The 23,944-nt window shown below is 28.8% G+C and overlaps 2 protein-coding genes across 18 annotated transcripts in view; both read right to left on the bottom strand.

The window, feature by feature from the left end:
* Window positions 1-9,478: 9,478 nt before the first annotated feature.
* Window positions 9,479-23,944, bottom strand: part of LOC119604586 (disks large 1 tumor suppressor protein) — a 73,013-nt gene continuing 58,547 nt past the window's right edge. For 7 of the 17 annotated variants that reach the window (XM_037957302.1, XM_037957304.1, XM_037957305.1 and 4 more), the window contains 3 exons: window positions 20,533-20,616; window positions 14,945-15,092; window positions 11,933-12,050 (listed from right to left, as the gene is read on the bottom strand). In XM_037957302.1, coding sequence (XP_037813230.1) covers window positions 12,029-12,050; window positions 14,945-15,092; window positions 20,533-20,616 — 254 coding nt within the window. In that variant the 3' untranslated portion in view covers window positions 11,933-12,028. Of the gene's footprint in view, window positions 10,102-11,104; window positions 11,197-11,767; window positions 12,051-14,944; window positions 15,093-20,289; window positions 20,617-23,944 lie in introns of those variants that run through there. The other 10 variants (XM_037957307.1, XM_037957310.1, XM_037957308.1 and 7 more) reach the window with 4 other exon arrangements.
* Window positions 9,995-11,979, bottom strand: LOC119604592 (disks large 1 tumor suppressor protein-like). Its single transcript, XM_037957317.1, has 3 exons — window positions 11,768-11,979; window positions 11,105-11,196; window positions 9,995-10,101 (listed from the first exon to the last, which is right to left on the bottom strand). Exons 1-3 carry the CDS (start codon window positions 11,977-11,979, stop codon window positions 9,995-9,997), a joined length of 411 nt encoding a protein of 136 aa, XP_037813245.1.

Below are 23,944 nucleotides of genomic sequence, written 5' to 3'. Positions count from 1 at the left end.
ACTATAGACTAGACTATAGACTAGACTATAGACTAGACTGTAGACTAGACTGTAGACTAGACTGTAGACTAGACTATAGACTAGACTATAGACTAGACTATAGACTAGACTATAGACTAGACTATAGACTAGACTATAGACTAGACTATAGACTAGACTATAGACTATACTATAGACTATACTATAGACTAGACTATAGACTAGACTATATAATTGACTATATATAAGACTATAGACTTGACCATAGACTAGAGTCTAGTCTATAGTATAGTCTATAGTCTTGTCACTCACAGACTATAGACTAGACTAGGTTTGGAACTTGGTTTTCAGAATCCATTTACATGTTTATTCTATCCCATCCATTCTTTTCTTCTAATTTTTTCGTTAATTAAAACTAATTTAACACATTTTTTTATTAAGTATTTTTATTAAATGATTTTTCTCTTTTTTTTGTAATTTATGATGAACAGAGACATGTTTTGCTTTTTTTTATTATTGTAATAATGTAGTTTTTTTCTTTTCATTTTTTTATGGAACAAATTCTTATTACTTATTCAATATATTTGTTTTTTTTTCACTTTCTTAATGAATTTAAATTTAAGCTAAAAATCAGTTTTAAGGAAAAGGGAAAAGTGGGAATAGGGAAAAGGTTTTGGGCTGGGGTGTAAATATTTATTAGTTAATTTTGTTTTAATAATTTTAAAAACTGAAAACTTTTTGTTTAAAAAATGTGTTAATGTTGTAGTATATAGTATAAATATTGATATATTTGTTTTAAATATTTATTCAATGATTTGTTTAGTTTGTTTTTTTTTAATAAAATATTAAAATGTTGGGATTTTTATTATGTTTTTTTTTTTTTAATAAATAACAACAATTTCTTATTAGTTTTTAAAATTTACAAGTTTTTTTATACGAAATTTGGATTTTGTTTTTCTTATAAAAATTTGAATTATAACTATACATCAACTACTCAACTCGATGGGTAGAGTTTTTCAGCAATTTCGTATTATGTATGTATTTTATAGAATTTTTAAATTAAATTTCTCAGATAACTAATTGTATTTCAGATATTTCTAATTGTATTATCAAAATTTACAATTATATTTTAGAATTTTATAATTTAATTTTATTTCAATTCTGTTACAAACTATTTCTTATTTTAATTTCTAAATTATATTTATGAATTTTTCAAAAATTTACTAAAAATTTCCAAAATATAATTCAAAATTTCTGATATATAATATAAAAATTCTAAGATATAATTCAAAATTTCTGAAATAGAATTAGAAATTTGTGAAATTAAATTGTAAATGTTGTAGTTTAGGTAAGAAAACTACACAGGCCGCAACCCAGAAACTTAGGATTTCGAGATTTTTTTTGAAAACAAAAACTACAGTTTTTATCATATTTGAGATATTATAACAGGGCGAAAGTTTAAATTTTATTTGAAAGTTTTATTTATTAGCTTCAATATAAAGGTCCAATCTCTGTTATACATATATTGTTTCTTCTTTGAGATATCATAACCTTAAGTAGAAAGGAACTATGAAATCAGATTAGATTCCCATGACCCAAAATTTTTCCATTTTGTGAAAGAAAATTCTAATGTTTACGCCTCTTCTGGTACTTTTCGTCTTCCTAGTGATGTAATAAAAATTTTATTCCATATTCCGAATTTCCCAAAGGTACCAAACTTCTATTCGTATTTTTTCAATAAGGTACGAACGTAATATAAATTTTATTTCTATGTTTACAGGTTTAAAAGATACATGAGGTCCAAAAAAGTAATATAATACAATTTTTACCCGTTTACTCCCAAAATGAACCGAATTTCGTAAAAAGCACCATTTTTTAAATGGTGGCATAAAGTACAGTGACATATTGGGCATGGACACACCAAAAAGTGTCATAGTGTCGATGGACGTTATGACAATTCTTAAAAGTGTCATAAGGTCCATAAAAAATTTGTTTAGAATTTAGAAAAGAGACACTCTTATCCCGAAAAGAATTGCTCCTAAATTTGATGAATGTTGCGTTTTGGATTTCTTTAAAAAAGTCTTCTAGATAGACGGCCTTCGGCCGGCTTAGTGGTTGCAAACTCTGGGGTTTTATCTCGCTAAATTAGGCTTTTTTGATAATTGGACTCTTTGAGATCCATGGACTTTATGGCATTATGCTCATAGACATTGTGACACTTTTGAAATTGTAATAACGTCCAGGGACATTATGTCACTTTTTTGTATCCATTTTACTTTAGGAGATATGGGGTTACCAAATATATCCGTTTTTCCCCTTTTTACTTCTAAAAATTGGAATTTCCAAAAATCTCTCCTTGTTGGATCTAGATCTAGATTATTGGTCATCGATGACCAAAAATACATCTATATGTAAAAATATCATGTTTCTAGGTTTAGAACAGTAACGCATATACATATATAAATAGAAGATGGCGACTTTGCTCAGTTATAATGTCTCAAATTTATCTAGAAATGCGGAATTTTCAAACTTTAGTCCAATATATCTCGAAACCCTAAAGTAATAGAGAAATTCTGCGATTATATTCGTTTCCACTGCTCAATCTCGTCACAAACTTACGCCTGGTAGAAATTTCAAAAAAAAAATTTAATTATTTTTTTTTTAATTAAAAAAAAATTTTTATAAAATAATTATTAAAAGCAAAATTGTAGTTATTTCATGACTGTTTACTAAATAACTTTATATGTTTTTAATTTAATTTCCATTTTATTTTTCTTATATAGGAAAATTTTAGCTGTTTTTTTTCTTAGTTTTAATATTTTAATAAATTTTTTTTAATAATTTGTTTTTATTAATTTATTTCATACACCGGGAGAAATGTTGTTTGATTTCCTTTAAATTTTATCTGCTTTTTCAGAATATATCATTTGTTTAAGGATCTTTTGTTGTTGTTTGTTTTAATGTAGTATGTTTTGTTTTTTTTGTTTCATTTTTGTGACTCGAGGACAATTTTAAAACAAAAGGCACATTTATTGTATGAATTCTTTGTTTTTTTATTCAATAGGCTGGTGATAATAAGGATTTTTTTTGTTGGTTTTTAATTTTAGTTTTTTTTATTTTATTTATTATTCATCTTAAGAAATAAAACGTTTTAGTTTTTATTTTTAATGATTTTTTTCTTAAAATGTAGTGTAATATACTTTTTTTTTATACAATTCCTAATAATGTTTAAATTAACGTTACTTTTTATATTACTTTTTTTTATAAACAATTAACAAATTACATATGTATGTATGTAAGTGTGTAAGTATGAATTTATGTTTAAAATTTAAAATGAAGGAAAAGTGTGTAAGAATGAAAAAGTTAAACTTTTAACTAAATGGAAACAATTTGAAATTTTTTAACTAGTTACTACTAAATTTTTTTTATCTTGTAATTATAAATTAATTTTAATTTTAAAATTAATATATTTTTTATAATTTTATTCAACAATTTATTGCAATAATTGTTAATAATTAATATACGAACAGTATTTCTATATTTCTTCTTAAAAGTGTTTTAAAAATACTCCTGGGGTAAAAGGGAATCTAAACAATAAGTTCTTCTGAAACCAGGGGCAGAATTACTACATTCGTTAAAGGGTAAAATTGTTGGTAATTTTCTATTTTAAGATTAATTCATTTGATTTCAAAGATAAAGAGTTCGTGGGTAAATTGTTGAGAAAAACTCTCAGCATGTTCCCAACAGCTGTCAGCCTGACATTTTTGCAATAATGACAGCTTGTATTTTTACAAGTTTTTGTCGACAGTCAAGCGGCATTTCTTTCATTAAACTCTTACAAAAATGAAGCAAGAAGAATCTGTCTAAGCAGGATCACCTGTCTGACCTGTGCAAACATTATTAGAGTACATGATCCATTTTAATAATCACAAAACTACTACTCCACTGTAAACATTTTTGGAGTACATGATGTGCTTAGTAGTCGTATGTAATACAGGCGTGGACCATGATTATTCTTGGAAAACAACATGGTCTATATCATGCATTACATAGTACAACGTGGTGGATCATGTTGGACCAGTTCTAGTCCTTTGTTAAGTACTTTTTACACTGGGGTGCGTAGTAGTCTTAATTTTTGGGTCACAATATCTCCAACGCGGAGTAAGTTTTTTCATATATTTGGATTAGTTTAAGACCAGTCCTAGTCCTTTCTTAAGTACTTTTTACACGCGTGTGCGGAGTAGTCTCAATTTGTTCAAACTTGGCTAATAGTTTGGGTCTCTGCTCTTAGCGACTACAATGGCAAATGAACCGGCAGATGAGCTGCTATGGATAACGCCGTTTTGGTAGCAACTCCGTTGGTATCTATACGTTCTTTTTTAAAAAGTCTGAAAATAAGTGGAATAATCTAGACACATGTGTAAAGGGTGACAAATTAACGTGAACTTTTTTTAAAGAGAGACGCAACTTATAAGCCGAAACAGGCGGGAATGGTGGACACTGACTGCTAGGCACTCATGTTAGTCAGCTTGAGCTCCCTTTCAACGAATTGTGTTCCAATTGCAATGACATTTATAAAGAGTAAACGGTTTTCCACATTCTCTGCGAATGTCAACCCCGGGGCATGTTTCCTTGATGAAAGACACTCATATTGGTGTATTGCAATCCCGGGATAAAGAGGTGCTACCAGTACCTCTAGTCTGCCGGGACTATAAACTGTTGATGTCATTTCACTCCTATTCGGCTAGTCCTTGGAATGATTTGACATGGGGTCGAATCATGAATGAAGGGTGGCCATTTGCCCACAGGACTTGTCCTGGCTGGTCATTTGGTTGAGGTACCTTCGGGATCCACGTAGTGTCTGTGGTTTAAACCCAAATTCGCAGGAATAGTAAGTTGCGGTTAAAAGACTGATGCACGGTGAAATCTATATTTCGGGATAAGTTCGGTGCTGTTGCCGAATGACTATGGGACTAAGCGTTGGAAATGAGTTGATGTTAAAGTATATGATACAGGATGAATGTAGGGGTATACGGAACTCATCCGTATACCTAGAGTGAGTCTGTCGTATGTTGTTTTCTTATATGAGTGTCGGATAAATGAGAAGTGTGCAGGGTTGAATGATGATGGATGAAAGGTATCTTATACAAGTGATACCATTGAATTTTCCTTCCTTGTCCAGGTATGTTCAGAGTAAACTCTGTTCATACCAGATTTACCACAGGGTGCACTGTGAGTAAGAACAAAGTCTCGGCTTATTTGATCCATGGATTCGAACTTCGGTCTACCGGTAAGGTCTCTAGGTGTTGTTGCGACTCAACAGAGGCCATCCCATCTGCGTGGTTGTTAACGGAATTAGAGATTACATAGCTCAAGTACTTGAGCAAAGTGAACGTATACTGGACCGGAAAGTCCATATACGTAAATTGCCAACTGCGTGTAAAAAGCACAATGGCGCGGTGGTGAGTCGTCACAAAAGCTCATCCAGTGGTTGAAAAAGACCACCGTGAAATAGGCCAACACGGTAGATGTTCACGTAAAGCACACATTAATTATCTGCGAATGTATTCCCTGGGAATAGCTCACTGCTACAAGCTGGATCTTATACCAAAATAATATACACTACGATACATCTGAGAAGTGATCCTTACGACTCTTCTTAAGAGTTTGCGTGTAGTAAACACGTTAACCAATCAACGTCCAAGAATCTGAGTTTCTTAGCATTGGATAATAATTCCTTTTATTTATCTCTATATAACGTTTTTCCACCTATACTTTCCAAGAAAACGAACGCTGAGCAGCGGCCTTAGTATATGTACATACATATATCTGATGTAATATACATCATAATTTCAACCTAACCTATGAATTCTGATTAGATTGCGAATGCCATAAAATTTGTCTATGGAGTTCTAGTTTGAAATTATCACCTCTAAAACTGATTCTTTCAAAGCTGTTTAGAGTCATCACTTATTTTGTGGAACGCTTCTGAAATCAGTTTTTTAATCAATAACTTTTGTTTGCGTACATCTTCTGCCAAATTTTGTTTGAAATTGTGAAGATTGTGACCACAGTTCTATTAAGAAAACCTCCGAAATCAAGAAAAACTCATTAAGAAAGCAAAAAATGACTTAACATATGAGGTTTGTAGATCTCTTAGTTGAGTAGATCACCCTACAAAATTTAGAATTTTTAATATAGAGCGGAAATCAGGAGTTAACACCCAAAAACGGAGTTTTAATTGCTGTCGAACTTCAAAATTTGTATCTTAAACTTATACTTTTTAAAGGGTAATCTGAATGTAGATTAAAGAAATTTTAGATACAAGTTATAGATATGTATTTGCAACAAAAAAACAGAAAAAATAGTTTGTGAATTTTCTTAAAATTTACAAATATTAAAAATTTATAATAGTAAAAAAAATAAAATAAATAAAAATAATACAATTTGTTTTTTTTTTTATTTTACGATAACTTTTGTTTTCTTTTTTATTATTTCGTTTAAATTTGTTGGATTTTATTATTATATTTAATTTTTAAATATAAGAAGAGTTTTTCAACAATTTAGCACATTATTTATAAATTATTTAATTAGGACTTAAATAACAATTTATTTTATTATTATTATTTTTTTAATATTTTAACTTGATTTATTTTTAATTTTCATTTAAGTAGATTTATTTTGTGGCCGTTGTTGTTGGTTTTTATTCTTTTTTTTATTTTTATCATTTTAATGATAAAATTTTTGTAAGAAAATTCTAGTACAAAGTACTAAGCTCTAAGTAGTTTTAAATATCTACTATTGTTTATTATAAAACTCAATTGTGTTTTAAAGAAAAGTTAAACTTAAAACTGTTATAAAATATTCCATAAATTAGGTTGTTACTTGTCGTTGTGATTTGTGTTGTTTAAAAATAACATAATGTTTTAATTGAAAAATAATATTTATATTATAAAATATATATATATTTTAAATATGTTTGATAATAATAAGTTTATGACAAAAAAAAATTTAACTAACAATATGTTTATGTATTTAAAAACGTAATGGAAAACAGGAAAACAAAAAAAAAAGGTCATTCAAAATGTTTGTGTTATAGTTGGTTGTTAATGATTGTGGATAAATTATGTTGGTATGTAGTTAATTATGTTTTTTATGATAGTTTTTTAAAACAATATAAGTTATTATTTAAATATTATTGAAAACAATACAGATATATGCCGGAGAGAGAGAGAGAGAGAGAGAGAAAGAGAGAGTAGGAAAATAAATACTATAACGCTGATTTCTAAAGTTTTGCTAAAAAGCCGGAGAGTTGTATATTAAAGACTCTAGAAATGAATGTTATAATGATTAAAGGAAATTTAAAATTTTGTTTAGTTGGCAAAAGTTGCAGTTAATGTGAGTAACTTAAAAAAGTACGAGTTATATTCTAAACTCAGTAGGCCTCATCTTGTGTTCTCTAATAACTCTATATAGTCCAACACTCCTTATCGCTATTTATTCTAACTACAGATTTGCCCTTTAAATTAGAAAATTTACAAGTCAAACTTAACTTTAACATTAAGATTGATTTGAAACTAAATCCTTTCTCAAATGGTAAATGTTGTTTGCGATTTATTTCTCAAACTTTCTCTTTGATTTTTAAAAATTTATGAAAGTTTATTAAGAAACTAATGATTCAATTTATAGAGGACACTTTTTTCGAAATTAAGACGATTTAGCTTAGATAGTACTAGATGGCTTGGTGAGCAGGTTGTTTACATGTTTACATTTCTGGGGAAACACTTTGGTCCATCTTATTGATTCCTTTGTGACAATAATACAATATAGTTCGACGTAATAACTTTATATCCGTCTCCCGGGACTTAATACTAGCGAAATGTAATAAGCTCTCTTGTACCCTTTCTTTCACACGTACATATGATCACAATTGTATAACAAAGAACAAACAAAACCAGTTGGAGAGCTAAATTTTAACTCTCTGTCTATCGCTGTTTTATACTGCTATATATTTCTAAGCTTTGAGTTCTTTTAGAATTTACAATAAAGAAACTGACAAATCTTTGTAGAACCGAGAAAGGTTTCCTAACGTAAATAGTTTGTTTTCCAGATCCGTTATGATCTGGAAAACATTTAAGATATGTTCTAAACTATAAACCGAAACTTGTTTTCAAACAGAGAAGAATTAATTTAGAAATTTGAAGAATTTAAAACAAAGGTTTTAATAACCAAATATGGCTCATTCGTTTTTATAATGTGATCTTTTACGAACAGACAATCATCTTACATATGAACCGCAAGATATTTTTGAACAAAGATTGCTAAAACTTGAGAATAGTTTTAAAATAAAAGCATATTTGTATCTCTTAACGGAATATTGGGATCAGTTATGAACGAAAGATCATCTAAGATATGACCCATTCTCTTAACGGTCAAATCTTTTGCCACTTTTCCTTAAAATTCTAACAATTTACTTCCATCCAAAACAATGCACAACCTTCAATCATTATAACAAACTTTTCTAGAGTCATTTTTAAAAACCTTATTTCTTTAAAAGAAAATCTACTATTATTATAGAAAAAAAACTATTCTTTTTTTAAAAACTGGTGCTTTATATTTGTATAAGTGTTCCTTAACATTTATCCTTTCAAAAATAATTATTAAAAAAAAAAACTATTGGCTATCAAGCTTAACATTCGTTCTACTAAACAAGTTTTCTTTATTTATAAATAAAAGAAGAGAACAAAATAGTTTGTTTATATTATAAATTTAATTTTCATTATTATCGTCATCATCTTCATCATAATCATTAAACTTGTCAACATTAATAAAATAATATTTTGTTTCTTTTTATATATTTATTAATAAATATGTATTTATGTATGTATGTATGTATCATTTTGAATTAAATATGTATGTATGTATGTGTATAATTTATTTATTAGGGAACTGCATTACTATTTATTGATCATTTATATTGTATTTTGTAAAACAGAGTACGTCGTATTTACTTTATCAGTTTTAGTTGTATTTAAAAATTTACTAAAAGAAAAATGTCAAATTAAATGTTTTCTTTAAATAAATAAATTTTTAAGGAATCGAAATTAACTTTAACCGGCATATGTTGTAAAATATACAGTTAAAATTTTAAAAAATTTTTATAAGCAATCTATTTAGGTAAAAAATAAATTTATCATAAATTTCCTTAATTTGTTAAAAAATAAATTTACAATTTTCCTTTTTAACGCCTCAAACTTCTTTGTTTTCAAACATTTAATCTCACATTTTTCTTTTATTTTAATTGTTTTTATTTATAAATTTTCTGTATCGTCTGGTGGTTAAATTGTGGTATTCGAGTTATTTATTTTTTGTTTCTTGCAATTATTTATATTCATTTTGAATATTTTTTCAAATTGGTTTTCTTTTCCTTTGTTTTTATTTTTTACTAAATATAACAACAAATGCATTATCACCAATGCGTGGGATATATATTTTTTTGTATTGTTTTCTTACTACCAAAAAAATTATATTAGACTTTTTTCTTGTTCGTACTAATCTTAAGAATCGTTTATAACGTTTTTTTTTTTTTTTTTAATTTTCATATTTTTTAAAGGGCGGGGGAACTAAATGTTAGTGATAATAATTATTAAATGGTCGTCTTATACGTTTTTGCCTTTTGCTTTTGTTTTGTTATATTTGTTGTAGTTAAGAAGCTTTTTTGCAAAAAAGAAAGACTTTGTAATAAATATTCTGTATATATAATTCTATAATATGGCTTCTAACGTGTTTTTATAGCCATTTTTCTGTTTCTTTTTTTCTTTATAGTTTTAGGATTTTCTTTTACGTTTGTTTCTATTTTTGTTTGTATGTTGTTTTGTTTTTGTTTTGTGTGTATGTTGCTTTTCTTTTAATGTGTTTTATGTTGCTGTTGTTGATGTAGTGTATTTGTCGTTGATCTCGAGACTGGTCGACAACGTACTCGAGGTGGCAGTGTCCATGTCGTCGTAGCGGTTGGTCATAGTGATTCTTTAGAGGGTACCCATATAGTTGGACCAGATTGTGACCAAATCATTGATTTCACTTTACTGTAGATTTCTTCGATAGTATCGCCTTGTACTACGCCTAAAAAAATGACAACAAAACAAACTTATTTTAACATTTCATTCCATTTTAAAAACTATCACAAACTAGTGTCCAAAGGTAAGACAATAATCCGAATAAAGGGCTATACTAGGTTATAAACAGGATTGTGGAACTAGAACTGAACTAGAACTGAACTAGAACTGAACTAGAACTGAACTAGAACTGAACTAGAATAGAACTGAACTAGAACTGAACTAGAACTGAACTAGAACTGAACTAGAACTGAACTAGAACTGAACTAGAACTGAACTAGAACTGAACTAGAACTGAACTAGAACTGAACTAGAACTGAACTAGAACTGAACTAGAACTGAACTAGAACTGAACTAGAACTGAACTAGAACTGAACTAGAACTGAACTAGAACTGAACTAGAACTGAACTAGAACTGAACTAGAACTGAACTAGAACTGAACTAGAACTGAACTAGAACTGAACTAGAACTGAACTAGAACTGAACTAGAACTGAACTAGAACTGAACTAGAACTGAACTAGAACTGAACTAGAACTGAACTAGAACTGAACTAGAACTGAACTAGACTAGAACTGAACTAGAACTGAACTAGAACTGAACTAGAACTGACTAGAACTGAACTAGAACTGAACTAGAACTGAACTAGAACTGAACTAGAACTGAACTAGAACTGAACTAGAACTGAACTAGAACTGAACTAGAACTGAACTAGAACTGAACTAGAACTGAACTAGAACTGAACTAGAACTGAACTAGAACTGAACTAGAACTGAACTAGAACTGAACTAGAACTGAACTAGAACTGAACTAGAACTGAATTAGAACTGAACCAGAATTGAACCAAAACTTAATATTTTTTGATTATGCAAAACAAATTAATGTTAGAAAAAGTTGGTTAATCCAAAACTAGGTTTCTTTGCGAATACTTTTAGAAATATTTTCTATTTTTATGTGAGTACCACGGTTGGTATGAATAATATTGTTTTGAATAAAAAATGTATTACTTACCAGTAAAGTACTCTCCGAATTCTTGTTCCATTTTGATAGCACGTTCATATGTTTTCTTGGCTTGTTCTTCGGTCATACGACGATTCATTTCCCTAAATGAATTGTAATAAAATAAATGATTAATAATTAATTAAATTAATTAATCAAAACTAAAAATAATAAAATTAATTTTACTAAAATATTCAAACTGTTTAGTTAAAACAATAATGCTATGGTAATTTCGTAAGTCCTTAAATAATTTTTCCAAATTAAAACAAAAAATCTTGTTCTGAACAAAACTAAAAATTGAAATTATTCAAAATCAATTTTCTATTATGTACAGGAAAAATTGCATTTAAAATCTAAACAATTTTAAATTGAAATTAACTTTAGTAAAATAACATGAAATAACGTTTTAATAACAGTTTAATTGCATAAATAAATTATAGCCTGTAAATGAAAACTTCTCTGAAACTATAAATACAATTACTTCATAATCTATTCCAACAGTTAACAATTTAAATTTACAAATGACAATTAAATGATTTGTAAATTGTTTTAACACGCAAAGTTTCAAACAAGTTTTTTAAATTTAAAAAATATTCCCATTAATTATTTTAATAACTATGCCGCTTAAATGTATATATGTATGCATATAAACAATATGTTTAATAATTAACTTACATGATTGAATCAACAGATTTAGGTTTAATAAATACAGCAATTGGATATAATTGTGCTACTTGTAAACGTTTTATTGCATTGCCCGATACATCTAGAATACAATGTTTACCCTTTTCGGCAACTTCACGTACACTGGCTACCGAGGTGCCATACAAATTATCATTGTATTGACCAGCCTCGATAAATAGATGATTTTGTATATCATGTTCCATTTGTTCGCGCGATGATACAAAATGATAATCACGTCCATCCACTTCATAATCACGTTTGGGACGTGTAGTATCTGAATGAGAAAATGGAAAACAAATGGAAATTAATAAAATTTAAAATAAAACATCTGAAAAATAGTTTAGTATTGAAATTTCCTAGAAATTTCAAGTTCAGTTCTAGTTCAGCTATAGTTCAGTTATTGTTCAGTTCTAGTTCAGTTCTAGTTCAGTTCTAGTTCAGTTCTAGTTCAGTTCTAGTTCAGTTCTAGTTCAGTTCCAGTTCAGTTCCAGTTCAGTTCAGTTCAGTTCTAGTTCAGTTCTAGTTCAGTTCTAGTTCAGTTCTAGTTCAGTTCTAGTTCAGTTCTAGTTCAGTTCTAGTTCAGTTCTAGTTCAGTTCTAGTTCAGTTCTAGTTCAGTTCTAGTTCAGTTCTAGTTCAGTTCTAGTTCAGTTCTAGTTCAGTTCTAGTTCAGTTCTAGTTCAGTTCTAGTTCAGTTCTAGTTCAGTTCTAGTTCAGTTCTAGTTCAGTTCTAGTTCAGTTCTAGTTCAGTTCTAGTTCAGTTCTAGTTCAGTTCTAGTTCAGTTCTAGTTCAGTTCTAGTTCAGTTCTAGTTCAGTTCTAGTTCAGTTCTAGTTCAGTTCTAGTTCAGTTCTAGTTCAGTTCTAGTTCAGTTCTAGTTCAGTTCTAGTTCAGTTCAAGTTCAGTTCAAGTTCAGTTCAAGTTCAGTTCTAGTTCAGTTCTAGTTCAGTTCTAGTTCAGTAGTTCTAGTTCAGTTCTAGTTCAGTTCTAGTTCAGTTCTAGTTCAGTTCTAGTTCAGTTCTAGTTCAGTTCTAGTTCAGTTCTAGTTCAGTTCTAGTTCAGTTCTAGTTCAGTTCTAGTTCAGTTCTAGTTCAGTTCTAGTTCAGTTCTAGTTCAGTTCTAGTTCAGTTCTAGTTCAGTTCTAGTTCAGTTCTAGTCAGTTCTAGTTCAGTTCTAGTTCAGTTCTAGTTCAGTTCTAGTTCAGTTCTAGTTCAGTTCTAGTTCAGTTCTAGTTCTAGTTCTAGTTCAGTTCTAGTTCTAGTTCAGTTCTAGTCTAGTTCAGTTCTAGTTCAGTTAGTCAGTTCTAGTTCAGTTCTAGTTCAGTTCTAGTTCAGTTCTAGTTCAGTTCTAGTCAGTTCTAGTTCAGTTCTAGTTCAGTTCTAGTTCAGTTCTAGTTCAGTTCTAGTTCAGTTCTAGTTCAGTTCTAGTTCAGTTCTAGTTCAGTTCTAGTTCAGTCTAGTTCAGTTCTAGTTCAGTTCTAGTTCAGTTCTAGTTCAGTTCTAGTTCAGTTCTAGTTCAGTTCTAGTTCAGTTCTAGTTCAGTTCTAGTTCAGTTCTAGTTCAGTTCTAGTTCAGTTCTAGTTCTAGTTCAGTTCTAGTTCAGTTCTAGTTCTAGTCCGTTCTAGTTCAGTTCTAGTTCAGTTCTAGTTCAGTTCTAGTTCAGTTCTAGTTCAGTTCTAGTTCAGTTCTAGTTCAGTTCTAGTTCAGTTCTAGTTCAGTTCTAGTTCAGTTCTAGTTCAGTTCTAGTTCAGTTCTAGTTCAGTTCTAGTTCAGTTCTAGTTCAGTTCTAGTTCAGTTCTAGTTCAGTTCTAGTTCAGTTTCTAGTTCAGTTCTAGTTCAGTTCTAGTTCAGTTCTAGTTCAGTTCTAGTTCAGTTCTAGTTCAGTTCTAGTTCAGTTCTAGTTCAGTTCTAGTTCAGTTCTAGTTCAGTTCTAGTTCAGTTCTAGTTCAGTTCTAGTTCAGTTCTAGTTCAGTTCTAGTTCAGTTCTAGTTCAGTTCTAGTTCAGTTCTAGTTCAGTTCTAGTTCAGTTCTAGTTCAGTTCTAGTTCAGTTCTAGTTCAGTTCTAGTTCAGTTCTAGTTCAGTTCTAGTTCAGTTCTAGTTCAGTTCTAGTTCAGTTCTAGTTCAGTTCTAGTTCAGTTCTAGTTCAGTTCTAGTCAGTTCTAGTTCAGTTCTAGTTCAGTTCTAGTTCAGTTCTAGTTCAGTTCTAGTTCAGTTCTAGTTCAGTTCTAGTTCAGTTCTAGTTCAGTTCTAGTTCAGTTCTAGTTCAGTTCTAGTTCAGTTCTAGTTCAGTTCTAGTTCAGTTCTAGTTCAGTTCTAGTTCAGTTCTAGTTCAGTTCTAGTTCAGTTCTAGTTCAGTTCTAGTTCAGTTCTAGTTCAGTTCTAGTTCAGTTCTAGTTCAGTTCTAGTTCAGTTCTAGTTCAGTTCTAGTTCAGTTCTAGTTCAGTTCTAGTTCAGTTCTAGTTCAGTTCTAGTTCAGTTCTAGTTCAGTTCTAGTTCAGTTCTAGTTCAGTTCTAGTTCAGTTCTAGTTCAGTTCTAGTTCAGTTCTAGTTCAGTTCTAGTTCAGTTCTAGTTCAGTTCTAGTTCAGTTCTAGTTCAGTTCTCGTTCAGTTCTAGTTCAGTTCTAGTTCAGTTCTAGTTCAGTTCTAGTTCAGTTCTATGTTCAGTTCTAGTTCAGTTCTAGTTCAGTTCTAGTTCAGTTCTAGTTCAGTTCTAGTTCAGTTCTAGTTCAGTTCTAGTTCAGTTCTAGTTCAGTTCTAGTTCAGTTCTAGTTCAGTTCTAGTTCAGTTCTAGTTCAGTTCTAGTTCAGTTCTAGTTCAGTTCTAGTTCAGTTCTAGTTCAGTTCTAGTTCAGTTCTAGTTCAGTTCTAGTTCAGTTCTAGTTCAGTTTAGTTCAGTTCTAGTTCAGTTCTAGTAGTTCGTTCTAGTTCAGTTCTTTCAGTTCTAGTTCAGTTCTAGTTCAGTTAGAGTTCATCGTATCTTCAGTTAGTTCAGCTGTAGTCAGTTCAGTAGTTAGTTTAGTTCAGTAGTTCAGTTCTAGTTCAGTTCTAGTTCAGTTCTAGTTCAGTTCTAGTTCAGTTCTAGTTCAGTTCTAGTTCAGTTCTAGTTCAGTTCTAGTTCAGTTCTAGTTCAGTTCTAGTTCAATAAAATTATAAACAAAAATATTAAACTTACGTGGCACATGATCCAAATTTATCTGGATATTCTGATATTAAATCATCATTAATACGATCCTTTAAGGGACCCAATATTATAACGGGTCTGGTGTAATTTATCGATAACCGTTGCACAGCCTCGTACGATAAGACGTTCTCTTCTGAAGCTGTAAAAGTATATGTGAAAAATGTTTTATGCAAAGGGAGCTAAAGGACATGCAAGCGTCTTATAAATGAAAAATAATAATGATATTTATTTATATATATATATATTTATATACTCTTTTATATATATATGTATATTTTTTGTGGTAAAATCTATAATACAATTCTAAAGCCAATAGGTTTTCTTTTGTAATGCCATCTTTGTTTAAAATGTAGCAAAAATATGAAGAGTTTTCTTTTACAATATATTTTTTTTATGAAAGTTTATGTTAGAGATTTATATATTAATTGAATTGAATTTGATTAATATTCTTGGCTTAATTAAAGGTTAATATTAAAGAAACAATTTGTAAATTAAAGAAAATGTTTGTTAACGAAAAATAACAACTAAAACAGAAGAGAAACTTGGTTAAATCATAAACAAAAATTCTAATCTAAAAGATTTTGCAGGCAAGTGTGTGTATAGAGGTGTGTTTTTTTTTTAATATAGAGATATAATTTTTGTTGGTTTTTTGTGTTAAAAGTTTTTAAACATTTATAATAATAAATATGTATATAAACGAGTAGATATGTATGTAGTTAATAAAATGCATTCAAGACATTTAATAATTTCTGTTAAGTGTACATTATAATGTTTGTTTTGTGTAAAAAAAAATAGACAAAATTTCATTTCCCAGTAATCCAAAAGAACGCATAGACACGACAGATAATAGATAGATTCACATAAACATTTCTACTGGCATACAAAAAGAGGACTACAAAAAATAACATTTAAATTATATTGAAAATAAACACAGAAGAATAAGAATTTATAAAAATAATAAAAATTTTAAAATATATATAAAATTAAAACAATAATTCTGTTTTATAAACATAGAATGAAGTAAAAAAATAACATTAATAAAAACATAATAAATATTAAAATTAATTTAAATAAATTATAACTTTATGTAAAAATTAACTTACATTTTCTTTTTTTAACAAAATAATATTTTTTAATAAATGTTTGTATTTAAAAAAAACAAACTCAGGCTACATATAAGTTGATAAATATAAATATTTTAATTTTGTTTATTTATTTATTTTTTTATGATTAATAAAGTTAATGTACACAACAACACATTGATTTTTGTAAAAGTTTTATTTAAAAAAAAAAATATTGTTTTATTATTAAGACCATGTATGGATGGATGTAGTTGGTGGCAAAACGATAAATTTTTAGGAAAGAGAAAATGTCTCTAAACGTTTAATTCCTTACTAGTTAGAAAAATAAACATAAAATAGGGGTGGCTGGGTCTAACACAATTTCCAATTAAAATTGAGAAAATGTATGGATGTTACACTTGAACTTAAATTCATAGAAGAAGAATACCGATCTACATTAATAAAATTTATTTAAAATATATTCCAAATTTTGATGCATAGTTTCAACAATTTCAATTGGAAATTATATTAAAATATAACCTCAAATAATCAAGCATAACCTATAAATAATAGAGATAACAATTTTCTAAATTTGCTAACACAATTTTTGAGACTACATAGATGAAGAAATGACGAAAACTTCTTTGACCTAGTGAAAAACAATGGACCAACTAACTGAATCAAAAAGTATCATAAAATTTACTTACATACATGCTGACAAATTAGTAGATTTCACCTGAAATAACTTGCACTGAAATATTTTAGAATTTCTATTTCAATACCAATTTTACTTTTATTCAAATTTATATTACCGACTTTTAAATCGTTAATATAGACATAATAAACCTCACAATTTAAACTGTAGAATAATTAAACCTAAAGGTTCTTGAAACCTATAAATTGTACAACCAATATAATCCTAGTTTTGTTGATGCAACCCTTAAATTTGATTAAATGACAAGAATAATGATTTGGCAGAGTATTGACTGTAATTAGTTAAGAAAAATAGTTAATATAACAGTTTTTATAACAATTCATACATATAAAAAAGTTTCATCATAAACAGAACGAACTGTTTTCATAAACTAAAGTTTATTCTAATATTTAAGAATAATTTCATAAATAGTATGAATTTTTTCATATTTATGTTCAATAATGTACTATTTATGAATATTACTTTCTGACTGAAAATGATTTGGGAAAAATGTCGTTTTCATTCATTCATACTATTTATTACAAAATTCATTCCATTTATGAACTATTTTTTCTAGGTACAGATGTTTTCAAAATGTATGGGAAATTTCTAAATTTAGCTTTTAAATAGCAAATAAGTGATGGATACACAGTTAAATAATTCAAATCACAAAATTTTCGATCATGATAAGTTTCCTCTTAAGTTCTAAATAAGTTGTGATACTCTAAATACTTTATAATGCCTTAAACATGGATAGGTTTAAAAGCAATATAAGTTTTAAATTTGTCCAATAATTGGCGTCGTAGTTTAAAACTAAACAGCAAATATTTGAGGATAATTAGTTCGTTATAATATGATCTGTTTCTATAAACAAGTTTTTATTGTTTTCAATTCTGAAATCAATATCGTTCTAGTTGAATGTGTAATTCTCTTCATAAAAAGTGAAGATCCAAAGAGGAGAAATCAATAGCAACAGGTCAATTCCCAAGGGGTTGCAACTCAGAAGATTTACCGAGTCGATTCCCTAAAGAAAGAAATATGAGAGACTCTGAGTTTGCCTATAAAACCCAGTCTAATAATAACTAATTCTCCTGATAAAACATAGTAGACAGCGAGGGCTAAGTCTCTCAATTTCTTCCAGTTTCTCATGGAACCTATTACTCAACAATTTCATCACATTCTGTATTCTAGGAGAGCGGAAAATTATATGTTCGAATGTTTCTAGTTCCTCTGTATCTTCGCATAACCTTCAATAGTCCGATATTTTACTTCCCCACTTACTAATAATGGCTTTAATATAGCAACATCAACATCCCTATCAGAATCATTCAACAGTGTCTATCTAGTCCTAAAAGTCGTTTTCCACATCGCTAGGATCTTTGCTTGGAAGACATTACATTCGTCAGGGAGTCTGAAGGACCTTTTTATATCGCTATCAATGATGTAGACACCAGACTAACGAAGACATATAGTCTTAGCAGATTTCTAGCCACCAGAATGGACAGAATGATGTCCAAGACCGCTTGTGCTGTACTGCTAATGACATCAGTACTGCCAAAAGAGTTACACCTTTGAGCTTTATTAAGCAAATTCCGTAAAACGTCTGGTCTACCAACAGATAATGATACCATAAGATAGAAAAGGCCTGACAACCGATGTGTAAATCCAACATGCCATATCTGTTAGCAGATCCAAATTCTTTTCTATAGAATTCTAGTAGGCAGTGAGTCCCTTTTTCATTCTTCCTGGAATATTTTCTTTCCAAGAAAACTTGCTATCATGGATTGTTCACTTATAGATAAACTTAGTTCGATTTCATGTAACTTTTGGCAGTCTGAAGTTGTCGACGTTATACCTTTTGGTAAATAATACCAGTGCCGTTTTTCCAGGATTCACGCCCAGTTCTTTTTCTTTCGCCCATAACAAGACTTTACCTAGTGCAGTCTCAATGATGTCACTGATCGTGGATAGAAGTTTTCCTTTGATCAATAACACCACATCATCTGTATAGGCAACGATCTTTCTACATTTAGATTCAAATAGACTTCTAATGCAATGAATCTTTAGGTTCGAGTTTATAATTCAGCTGCTAAGCATGCAGATTATCAACAGCACCGGAAAGTTCTGGTTCTTCTTTTTATCGAAATAATAAAGAAATATCTCGAACAGACTTCAGTAGCTATTCTACAAAAATTCTATACTAATATTTTAGTTCTACATCCTTCAGTTTCCAATAAAAAACATTATCCTTGGGGCCTGTAACCAAACAATTGCCTAACAATGAAATTCAATTCCTCTATTACATCTCTAATGGAAATTTCTATATCTAAAAGTTAAGATTTTTGGAAATTGAAAAAAAACTAAAATATATACGAAAATTTAGAAAAATAAAATTGAAATTGTTGTAATTAAACACAAAACCATAGTTTTCGTTACCTTTTTAAAATTCGGACACTGTAAATCTTACTTTTAGCATCACAACACTATTTAACTGCTTACATTTCCTGCAAGAAATCAACTAAAAGAAATCTCACTAGATCAAGAATAAACATATAGATATTTGGAAAAATTAGCAAGATAAAGCTCAACTAAAAGTAAAAAATTTTAGCAAAAACTGTTATATTAACTAAAATGAATAAGATTTTACAGCAATTACAACTGTTAACCTGAAATATATATATATATATATTTTTTTAGAGAAAAATATATCAAGTTAGTAATGGTGTAAAAGTGTTTTTGGTATTTGTGTGCAAAGAGTGACATTAAAAAAAAAAAAGAAAACGATTTTTTTTAAGGGAGTAAAAGACGTGACGTTGGAGGGAATTTAAAAAAGAAAATAAATAGGGAACTTACTAAACAGCTAAACATTCCTGTAGGGAAATATTTTTTGGTAGTAGTATGTTAACAACAAAGTTAATTAACTGGTAAATCAGATTTAATAAAATTTGTAGGGAATTTTTGGGGGGAAACAAAAAGGTAAACAAACTAACGTAACGATTTTCAACAATATTCATATAAAACAGCTGGAAACAAAGAAGAAACTCTTTCAACAAAGTTTTCATTTTGCAAACTATAATATTTCTACCAACAAGACACAACTACAAATTCAAAGAAAATTTTTACAAAAAAAAAAAAAATTAACTAAATTTAAGAAAGAAAAACAAAATAAACTCAAACCAAATAACACAAAATAAGCAACAAAGCTTTTTCAAAGCTCAAACAAACTTAAAATTTAAAAAAAAAATTAGAAAAATTTAATTAAAAATTAGTTTTAAGTGAAAGAAAAAAAACTACAAAAATATAGTAAAAACTACTACAGTTTTTTTCTGTAACAAAAATATTTTTTGAAAATTTGAAAACTGCATGACAAACAAAATGTTTTAAGTTTTTAAATTGTTTTTTTTTTTTTTAATTAAATACCAAACTAAATATAACGTTAATAAGGTTAAGTTTCTTTAAAAAAAAATAGTAGTTAACAGTTGTAGTAAGTAGTAGTTGTAAATAGACAATGGACTGTGATTAAATTTTAATTGTGATAAAAAAAATTTTGATTTTAATTATGAAATAAAATAAAACAAAAGTTTCCGGTTTCTTTTAACGGACTAAAACAATAAAAATTATTTGTTTTTCTTTTAATAGTAATTGATTTTTTTGTTTTTGTTTAAAGATAAAATACATCATTTGAAATGTTTTGAGTTTAATTATGCTTAATTGTTTTTAACATTACTTTTTTTTTTAAAAAAAATATTCATTTCAACATTTCTGTTTTTGTATTTTAAATGTTTTTAAATTTTCAATTTTTATTTTTTAGTTGCTGGACTTACGATAGTCAGCATCACTATTCTCCAGGTAGATAAGAGTTATTTGTTCCATATCAGGTAGTTCCACTCTATAGATGATTTCGTTGCCTTTTTTGCAAATCACACACACACATCACACATTTTTAACGGATCGGTAACGGGATTTATATAATATAGTTGCACGGTTGGTAGTAGTAGTAGTAGTAGTCAATAATAGTAGTAGTAGTAGTAGTAATATATTTGGTGTATATTTTTGGTAGTAGTAGTGATAATTAAAAGTGGTATAAGAAGCACAATTTGTAGTAGAAAAATCAATTTTAAGGTTATTTATTTAAATGGTGTTGGTTGGTTGATTGGTTTCAATTTAATAAAAAAAATATTATCGGAGTTTTGATATTTGATTGGCAATTAATAAATGGTAGAAGGTTGGTGTAGAAGTAGTTAAAAGTTTTTATTTTGTTGGATTATATGTTTGATTTTATAACAATTACAAGTTGATTGTTTGATAAATACAAGTAGTAGTAGTAGTAGGTAGGTAGTAGTAGTAGAAAAAAGTAGTAAAAAAGAGAATAAAGATAAAAAACAAATTCAAAAGAAAAAAAGAAAATCATCTATTATTGCCATACGTTGTTGATTTTTTATAGGAGATTTTTGGTTTGTATATTTAATTTAAATAAAAATTAAAAAATTATAAACAAAATCTAATAAAAACTTAAGAAAACTTCAAAGGATACAACAAAACGAAAACAAATGATAAGTCATAAAAAAACAAAGCTCAAAAAGGTTACAAAACTAAAAAAGAGACAAAATTTTTTTTGGATTTGGTGACCTGTTTGAACCAATTTCTTTTTTATTTGAAAATTTGACAATATTTCACACAACAACTACAAGCAGGGAAATGAGTTTGAAACAAGTTTGATTTGATGTTATGAATACAATCAATATCAATATCAATCATTCATCATAAATTTTGGTTATTGACTTAAATGACAATTGTTGCTTTTATTTTTGTTTTTTTGTTTTGAAACGATACGAATTTCGCTATGCCACACCTGCCATACAAGATCGTTTATTGGTAATAATTTGTTTGAATTTGCTTAATTTAGTACACAGAGAGAAAACATTGCAAGCTTTTTTGTTTTGTTTTTGTATATTTATGTATTATAATATATTTATAAGAAAAATATTTTACATAAGACATTTGCTATATAAGCAGAGTATTAAAAGAATTATTTCAGTTTTTCTAGGACAAAAAAAATTAGTTCTTTAGCTTAAATTATAAAACCTAAATTTGATTGCTTTAATTTGTTTCAGTGTTTTATACTATATGATTTGTTTTCAATTATATAGTTTTCTATAAACAAATAGTCTATTTATAATTTATCTTCTATTCAAAAGAATATAATTTAATTAAGAATTTATTTTTAATAAAAAAATTAATTCAATCTAATTTTAGTTAAAAAATTCCCAGCTAAAAAACTAATTATTTATTTTTATACTATTTCTACTATAGTTAAAACTTAAAGACATATTATTATAAAGAAAATTATTACAAATAGTAAAAATAGTATATGTATGTAATTATTTAATTCTTTTTAAAACTCTGTTTATAACACATTTTGTATGTATGAGTTGAGTTTGTTATATATTGAAATATAACAGTTTTTCTTTGAAAATTAAAAAAAAAGTGCTTTAAATCATAGAAATAAAAATAAAAGAGAGAAAGAGATATTCAAATCTGAAGTTCCTATTAACGATAAGACTTTTTTAAACTAATGAATGTATGTATATACCCAGTAATTGTATTATTAAAATTTTTGTAACGAAAAAATAAAACAAAAATCGTTAGAAAAGTTTAAATACACTCCTTTAATTCCTTTAAATTGTTATTTAAATTAAAAGATAATCTTCTGGTTAAGGCATTTCAATAAGGTAGCCATTTTGAAAGACTTGTCTGCAGATGATGCAGCTGTAGTGACTCTGAATACGGCCTTAAGCTGGGCTCAACTAAGAAGCCTGAATGATAACCCGACGAACCGAAATCTCAGTCGAGTTGTGGAACAACTCTCGCGTCATCGCCATTATTTTTTTAAGGAAGGTTAGGCTTGTGTTTGTTGCCCAGCTTTCGACAGATTTACGTCTCATTCGCACTACCATTAAACGCGTGCTTTCGTTTTTTCTAAAAGTGAGGTTATGTGTTTAACTGGTGAAGAACATTTACTGAGACCATTAAAACTAATAAAATTAATTCTGATGGAGACCAAATAATGCTTTTGATTCGGTGCTCCAACTTCCTATATGAAGGTATAGGTCGTTTGGAGGTGTGTCCCCGAACACACGTGTGATAACCTGCCAATGGAATGTTAAACCCTGGCCGTACATCATAAAGGAGATACCACGCAGATGATTGGATTAACAAGACACATAGATGCTGGGCGTTATGTAGGAGAAATGGGGCCTTAGTCCTTCTATGACACATTCGCTTTATAAAAAAGGGTGACAAGACTAATTCTAACTTGTGCTTTAATAATATAGTGAATTTCTTAGGACAAAAAGTATAATATCAACCTACTACAAGGAGTTCAGCGTACATGTTGCTTGGGTATTAGAGGTACCGTGAGCAATACATCAAACAAGGTTCTGGAACCGTTGCAGATATTCCACCCATTGAAATATATATGAAATGAGGCGGCACTAATAGCCGAACGGCTCTTAACTTTAGGCGAGCTGACCCTAGGTGATTGTACACGTGCCCGAGTCAGAGAATATGTCAGAAACTTTTATAACATTAATCCCATATAGAATGTCATGGTCAAGCGGATTGTTAGAGCTAAAACCCATAGGAATCCGTTGTAACACGGAAGACTTTATACGGGGGACAAAAAGGGACTCGGGTTCTATATGCAAGAGAGCTTTTAAAGGTTTTCGTCGAAATTAGATCCAAATACTTTCTAAAACGAGGACTTATAACCGCCTTTGGTCAGTTCGCATAAAGTCTCCATAAATGTATACTTGACACATTGCAAGGCTAAACACAAACATCAGACGTGCCCGATAGCATACCAGTCACTGAATATGTCGGAAATTTTGAAACACTAATCCCAGATATAATGTCATGGTCAAGAGGAACAATAGAGCAAATACCCATAGGAATCCGTTGCTACACGGATGGCTCTATACTGGGGGACAAAAAAAGGACTGAGGTTCTGTATTAAAGAAACAGAAATATACTACCGTCTACCAATCGCAATTAGGGCGTATTGGATTGTAAAAAAGCTTTTAAAGGGACGTATTGGATTGTAAGAAACTTTTAAAGGCTTTCGTCGAAATTAGATCTAAATATCTTGGGAGTGATATTATTCGGGATATAACATCCTTCACGAACTCTGATTGGAAAATTCTTAGGAATTATTACTCAGGCGAATAATAAAATAAA

Source organism: Lucilia sericata, unplaced genomic scaffold (assembly GCF_015586225.1).
Source record: "Lucilia sericata isolate MDLA Ls3-8-SP2 unplaced genomic scaffold, ASM1558622v1 Contig000407F_arrow, whole genome shotgun sequence".
Taxonomy (NCBI): Eukaryota; Metazoa; Arthropoda; class Insecta; order Diptera; family Calliphoridae; genus Lucilia; species Lucilia sericata.
This window is presented reverse-complemented; position numbering and strand designations above follow the sequence as displayed.